Source organism: Eulemur rufifrons, chromosome 27 (genome assembly GCF_041146395.1).
Source record: "Eulemur rufifrons isolate Redbay chromosome 27, OSU_ERuf_1, whole genome shotgun sequence".
Classification (NCBI taxonomy): Eukaryota; Metazoa; Chordata; class Mammalia; order Primates; family Lemuridae; genus Eulemur; species Eulemur rufifrons.
Window position 1 is genome coordinate 27222521 of NC_091009.1, and position 7626 is coordinate 27230146.

At 49.7% G+C, this 7626-nt stretch overlaps 1 protein-coding gene across 1 annotated transcript; it reads right to left on the reverse strand.

The window, feature by feature from the left end:
- Positions 1–589: 589 nt before the first annotated feature.
- IL19 (interleukin 19) lies at positions 590–6332 on the reverse strand. Its single transcript, XM_069459610.1, has 5 exons — positions 6189–6332; positions 5972–6037; positions 3138–3290; positions 2094–2168; positions 590–685 (listed from the first exon to the last, which is right to left on the reverse strand). Exons 1-5 carry the CDS (start codon positions 6330–6332, stop codon positions 590–592), a joined length of 534 nt encoding a protein of 177 aa, XP_069315711.1.
- Positions 6333–7626: the final 1294 nt, after the last annotated feature.

Below are 7626 nucleotides of genomic sequence, written 5' to 3' on the forward strand. Positions count from 1 at the left end.
CTTTGGGAGCCCAGGTATATTCTTGGTCCCCTCTAGACCTTAGCTTCCTCATCTATTATGTTTTTAAAGGCCCCTTTCCTTTCTAACAGTCTCCATTTATGATTCCTTGACTGACTCTTCCTGAATCAGAAGACACTTCCACTCACAGGTAAAGCACAAAGTTTATTCAGGAACATCAGTCCGTGCAACATGTACTACGGGATATCACTCGCTCACATCACAGACATGGGACACACAATTTCACAATAAATTATCGGAGGGGGAGCTGACCCTTTCCTTCCAGGACGGCCTACAGGACCTCTCAACAGACATATTTTATCATAAATACCACAGTGGACTATTCGGCTATGTTCAGGTGGGATCAGGCAGCCCGGGGCCAGCCAGTGAGACCTGCAGCTGCAGGGTGAGATCTGCTCGAACCCAGATTCTCCCAGCCCCGGGGGAAGGAATTCCAAATCAACAGAGAGGTTTCTCGTCTGGATAAACACAGGGGCCTTCCCCGTTCCCCTCCCCTTCAAAGCAGGCGGTCTCCCCCAGAAAACCACACAGGGGGTGTTCATCCCTGGATTATTCGACAGGTGCCATGTCATCAAGCAGCCGAAGTTTCTTGATGATTCTTGTCAATCCAGGCCAGAAAGACGTCGAGCTCTCCCAGGGACTTCACAGCGGCAGCGCGGACCTCCAGCTGAAACCCGCGAAACCATCGTGAGAACCTGCCTTTCTAGACTGTGCAGTAGTTTTCAATTCACTTTCCCCATATTCTGGTCCCCACAAGGTTTTCTTTTTTACTCATCAAATAGATTTGCATAGCATACAGACTCAAAATTATGTTCCTAACAGGCAACCAAATTTTCCCCCCACGAACAAGCAGTTAAATCATGTCAGTTCCTTATAAATAAAATAAAAAATGCTTCATTCTTTTTTTCCTCTAATTTTTTATCCCCCCTTCTTTTTCACAGAAAAAAATCTGCCTTCCTGGCCAGTTCTTCTGCTCATTTTCCTTTGCACACTGGCTCGTGTTAGCCCTGCCGTGCTCCCAGGAAGCCTTAATCCCTGTGGTGCTGTACAGGGGGCGGGGAGAGCGTGTTGCCCCCATTTGACATATGAAAGGATAAGTGTCCACCGCAGTGTCACCCAGCCAATTAGTAACAGAGCTGGAACTAGAACCCAAGTCTCCCGACTTATTTCACCTCCTTCAGCAGACTTAAAGGAGGTGGCAAGATCTAAAAGCATGTCCTGTAGAGCCAGCCAGCGTGTGATCAAATCCTACCTCCACCACACGGTCGCAGCAGGAACTTAAGGTACTTCACCTGCTTGTGCCTCGGTTTCTGCATTTATCCAATGCAAATAATGACTCAGCATTGTTGTAAAGGACAACTGTGTTAATACTCGTAGTGCGCCTAGAACAATCCCTGGCTCATAGTAGGAACCACATGACTTTTAGCTATTTCTGTAATATTATCCTATAGAGCCTCTCCAAAAAGAAGCAGAGCTCTGAACAGCCTCCCTCCCTCCTTGCTAGTCAAAGGGTTGGGATCATGTGGGAGTGTGATCTACATGCAGAAACTCGGGTGTCACCCCAGCCCTACTGAACCGGAATCTGCATTGAGAAAGATCTTCAAATGATGGGCACGAGAAGCACGGCTTCCCCATCTAGTCCACGTGAGATGCGCACCCTGGTCTCCATCAGCATCTGCAGGAGAAGCACTGTGCCTTCCTCACCACGCGGAATGCTGATGGTAGGTACTGACCGCAAGGACACCACGCAGGTAACTTGTTTCATGCATAACAGCTCACAATTCATGGCGGATCTTAGCTCCCTCTGTCCCACCCTCATCTAACACAGTATGTGCTTTCTCCAAACTGTAATACAGGTCAGGCCTGATACTGAGGCTATAAGAAAACAGAGGAGGGATGATGGAGAGGTGGAGCCCAGGCAATTAGCAAATGAGGTAGGACTGGGAAAGCCCACAGTTACACTCCTGGAGTGAATGAATGAATTTGAACGGAGAGAAGGCTGAAGGCTTGGCACTCTCTCATTCAGGCTTCTCCCTCTCATCTTCCACCTTCCCCCTCCTCTGCCCAGAACTTACCTGATCATAGTTGTCGTGAACAATTCTGGTTGCATTGGTGGCTTCCTGCCTGCAGTGACACCGCCTCTGCTCCTGCTGTGATAAAGTAGAGGCAGCTCCTATCAGAGGACATTTCCACCCTGGCATGCTCTGACTGCCAACGCCTACCCACACAAGAAGTGTGGGTTGGCTTCTCCTTGCTTTCACAGTGAGAGTCAGGTGAGTAAACTCAAGTGACAGCAGCCAGGGAAGAATAGGGCCTGTTTGCAGAGTCACCTGCATTTGACCATGGCTGTTGCTTCTTCTGGATTTATAGCCTCCCAGACTGTCAGCACCAGGAGAGCAAGCACTGTGTCTGGTCTACCTTGTCACCACCCTGTGAATGCAACCCCACAATGTAGGCACTCAGTATACACTTGCTGAGTTAATTGCTTATATAATTGGTTAAATGATTCCATGTGATTCCTTTATCGTATTAATGTAAGTAGGACAGGGGTTGCTACCCCTTCTAAAAATTTTAGAATCTGAGGCACAGGGAGGTGGAGGTTACTTGCCACGAAGTCACACAGGAAATCATTAGCAGGAATAGGGATAGAACGAGTTGGTTTGTTATGGTTTTGTTTCTGATGTTTGATTTTAATAGATCACAATGAATTTATAGGTGACGCTTAGGGCTAGGCTATACCAAAGAATGACCCAGAGGTTACCTGGTACGGAAACCCCAAAGGGCCAGAAGCAAAGACGCTAGGGGTATGCTTATGGTGAGGCTGGCCCCCTTGGCATGCATCTCTCGATTAAGGAATACTTTGCCACAAGTTGGTCACCCCGGGAGGATTATCCATGAGGAGACCCGTCTGCTGAGCCGTGAGCAGGCAGGAAGCCCCGGGGAAGCAGCGACCACTGGGAGAAGTTCTCGACAGTTCTCCCTGTGGATCTGGATGACAGGCAAGGAAATTCCTTTGACTCTGGCAACCATATCAGAAGGCCAGTCGGGGCCAGCAACTCCAGGGCTCTCCCTGGGGCAGACGGGGAACAGATGCTTAGAATCAGGACGTGGTGACTCACACAGCGCCGCAGGGTTTTCTGCATGTACAGGAAAGAGTTGGCAATGCTGCTGATTTTCCGCAAGATTTGGGGGTTCAGCTCCTGGTGATCCTTGAACACCCTGTCCACATAGAATGCCAGGAGGTTCTTGGTCACGCAGCATGCATCTAAGGGCTGCAAGACACAAATCAGAGAAACTCCCAGAGGCCCTCTTCTCTTATTGCCTTAGAGACCAAAGCAGTCTATTTGAGTATGAGGTAGGAAGAAGTAAGAGAACTAAAAGTCATTTTTTAAAAAATTTATGATGGTCTCAGAGTGTTCATCCCCTTACTCACATCAAAGCTATTTGGGACAAAGATGGCGGGGGGAGATTCCCACGAACGCTTCTTTTTGTATATCCAGGAGATACGTTAACAAAGGATAGGGCCCCGAACCCCATCATTGACTAGATTCTCCCCACAGTATTCCTAGCGTATCATCACTAACTTCTGCTTGAATCCTTCCAGGAATCAGGTGCCTGCTTTGTAAGAGGACTGATGTCTGAGCAGCTTTCTTGAAAAGTACTTCCTTACAATACAGAGGGCCTCTCTCTTATGTCTCCCATCCAGCAACACTCGAGGGCTATGGCATGCCAGGCTTCGTGCTGGGCACGCATCCTTTCAACTGCAGTGACATCATGTTCATTCTGGCCACCTGCTCTGGGCCGCAATGCTCGGCTCCCCTCCAGTCTGTCCTTTTATTTTTTTTTTATTTATTTTTTTTTTTTGAGACAGAGTCTCACTCTGTTGCCCAGGCTAGAGTGAGTGCCGTGGCGTCAGCCTAGCTCACAGCAACCTCAGACTCCTGAGCTCAAGGGATCCTCCTGTCTCAGCCTCCCGAGTAGTTGGGACTACAGGCATGCGCCACCATGCCCGGCTAATTTTTTCTATATATATTTTTAGCTGTCCATATGATTTCTTTCTATTTTTAGTAGAGGTGGGGTCTCGCTCTTGCTCAGGCTGGTCTCGAACTCCTGAGCTCAAACGATCCGCCCACCTCGGCCTCCCAGAGTGCTAGGATTACAGGCGTGAGCCACCGCGCCCGGCCCAGTCTGTCCTTTTAAAACCATGCGGAGCATTTGAATGGGGCCGAGCTTTGCAAGAAGGGACACAGACAGCTGCAGAAATGGGCACATCTGGGTAGGTCCGCAGAGAACAGATGTCTCCAAGAAAGGGGCCCTAAAACTCCCAGGCACGGCCCAGAGAAGCTGGCTGGATAGAATTTCCTTCCAGCAGTTTGCACCCCACCCACCACCCCAAGAGCCAGTGAATTACTCCGCAGAAGATTAACTCAGTCTAAGTGGGGGTGGCTCGCAGCAGGACAGCACATCCATCTTTGTTAGAAGTGAAAGAGCAGAGTCCCCAGCCCCAGTGGCGGCTTTTCCTAGATACCAAACGCTACCTCCTTCCCTTCCTCTGCTTCTGCCAGCTCCCTGAACCCAAGGGGTAAAGACTTACACACTTCTGTGTTATCAAAGATATCAAAGATTGCGGTACTAGAAAAAGGAGCACAGGAAAAAAGGAAGCGGGGAGAGGAAGGAAGGAAGGAGGGCAGAAGGAAAGGAGGGAGGGAAGGAGGAAGGGAATATGATAAAGCCCTGAATCCTCACTGGCCCTTTTCCTTATTCCACATCAGCTATTTCTTGACTGTGAGAGGAGAAAGAATCTGGAGTCAGAGACATAAACTTGGAGTCTATGCACAGCTCAGCCACTAACTAGTCATTCTCCCTCCCAAGATCTCAATGTTCTCATTTGAAAATAATGGTTTAGGAATAGAAAGTATTTTGGGTCCCTTACAGCTGTGATATCTTTTGAGCCTCTAATACAGTTGGCTGGAAAGTTATTTAGTAAGTGGCTACATCTATTCACCAAGAATGAATCACTGCCTAGAAGAATTACGAAGGCATTTGTCTCTCTCATATGTGCAGAGAAGCCCAAGGAAAAAGTCACTCACTGCACATACACCTTACACTATGTCACATAAATCCCTGAGAAACCTGGATCTTTCTAGAATGCTTCCAAGGACTGGAGGAGCTCATTTTTAAAGGCATCACTCGTGGCCCCTTTTGTAAAATGAATTATCGCCTGGCGAGCCAACTGTTTCACAACACAATCTTATCACCTCCTGTCTGGACAGTTAAACTCACCTTCCCACTGACTTTCCTGCCTCAAGCTGTCCGTTGCGAGGACACCACCAGACTATCTTTCTAAAGCATTTTGTGATCTTATAACTTTGGGTTCAAATGCCTTCAGTGACTCTCCGCTGCCTCTATCATAAGGCAGAGGCTCAGCCTGCCTGCAGGGGTCTTTGTGAGATGACTCCAGGGTGTTTTACTAACTCACCGCTCACCACTTGCCTACATGTCTTTCCCATCACAAACCTCACTGTGCCCAACACACGTTCCTACCTTCACTGACCTTACACCATGCTCTTATGCCCTCTGAATCCCTTCCTCCCTTTTATCTGCTAATCTACAACCTCCTTGGTTTTGAAGTCACCGTTCATTTTCTCAGCTCTCTCCAGGGGACCTTCCAAAATTACCCCCAAGCCACATAAATCCCATCCTCTCTGAGTGCCTGGCTCTCCTGGTCCCTCTGTAGGGAAGTAGCAAATCTTTAATCCCTCCCCAGGGGTTCCAAGTCCCTGGGACCCTAGTGTGCCCTGACACATCAGTTGACACATGAGAAGCCTGGTGCATTTGAGGGACACTGTAGATTAGGAAAGAGCAGGGGACAGGGTGGGCATTTCTTTCTTAGCCCAGAGCCACTTCACCACGAAGATGAAAATAACAGGAAAGAGCGGACAAAGACCAATACCTTAATGCTCTGCAGGGTCTCCGATGTGGACAGGATAGTGACATTTTGGAAGGTGTCCTTAGCTTGCTATGAAGAGAAACATGAGAACAGACACACGCAATGAGTACTCTATGTTCTCTTAAGACACCAAAGATAGCGAGAAGGAACCCATTTTTCAAGCAAAGACGTAAGATGAGGCACACCCCTTGTCTGCACCTTTACCCCAACCCGTACTCACGATGGCTCTTTTGATTTCTTGGAAACTCTCTTCTATATGGTGCACGTCCGTGGAAATCAGACACCTCCTAAGACCACGGGTGTGCATCAAGCACAAGATAAGCACTGCGCCCAGGAGCCAGAGGGAAACATGCTGTAACTTCATGGCCTGCAGACAGGGGTGGAAGTCAGCTGCCCAGCCAAGGGTGGGGAGCAATGAAAGAAAAGGCCGCCGGTGGATGCCCCCGAGGACCCCGCAGGGCAGGCCAAGCGGCATTCAAGAGAAAAAGACTCGCTATCTCAGCCTTGTGGAGTTTCAGGGGCCTGTGTCTCCTCTGGCTTCCTTGAATCAATTGAGTATGAGTCCTCCCGCACTCCCACCCCAGCCCCCACCTCCACCCCCAGAAGGCGCAGAGCTCTCCCTCCCCGGGAGCAGATTTGTGCATATCTCTCTCTCCTGTGACTCAACACAGCTCACTTTGTCAACAGGGGTGAAAAGCATTGTTTTTAATAAATTAAATAGGAAAAAGAGGCCTGGTAATATGCCCTAGGAATTAGGCAACAGATCTGAAAAACCATTAAAGCATATTTGGTTTTTTATGTTTATCTCTGAAATAGACAAAACCTTTTTATTATAAACCCTCAGTGTGTATCTGCTTAAAAATCATTCGATTGTGGCCAGCTATGCAGATTTTGCCTTCTGGAGAAGATAGGAAAGAGAGGCCAATGACATCTCCTGTAACCGGTTAGCCTTGGTGAGGAGCCGGGGGAGGCTCTCACGGCAGAGGCCGAGTTGGCGACTTCCCATCCATCGCCCGCTGAGCCGGGGGACGTGAGGGGCTCGTGTGCAGCTGGCTAGTTCCTGCGCAGGGCCGGATCCTGAGATGATTGCCTCCTCTTCTCACTCTCTCACCCTTCCCGCCTCTGTCATTCTCTCGGCCTCTTCATTTAACCACTTTACATTGTGCCATGTAACGTGCACAGAGAAAAGTGCAGAAAATATACCGGCAAAGCTTATTGCGTGCTCTCTCTCTCTCTCTCTGCTTTCCCCCACACTCGCACAAGCTTCACACACAGAGCTTAGCCTTGGCGGTAAGTGACATGGCAACACGCGAGAACAGGCCGGCCCTCTGCCCTGCGTCCCCCGTGGTGCCCACTGCGCTCTCTCCTTCCCATGGCGTGTGGCGGGGGGAGGACAGGGAGCCAGCTGCAGGGCTTCGAGCGCCCCTCTGAACCCCCACGACAGTTCCCACTGCTGTAACTACGAGGAGCACAGGTGTGTGCGCCACAACTGCCCCCGCTCCCCACTCCACGCCCCCCACCTTCCTCAGGATTCCCAGCCCCTTCTCCGGAAAGCCGAGAAACAGCACGTCCTGTCTGGAGGATCCTTTTTGCCTCGTCTCTTTTTAAGTGGGCATCATTCCCAGGGAGTGGGCATGGGTGTGGGTCGAGACCTCCCC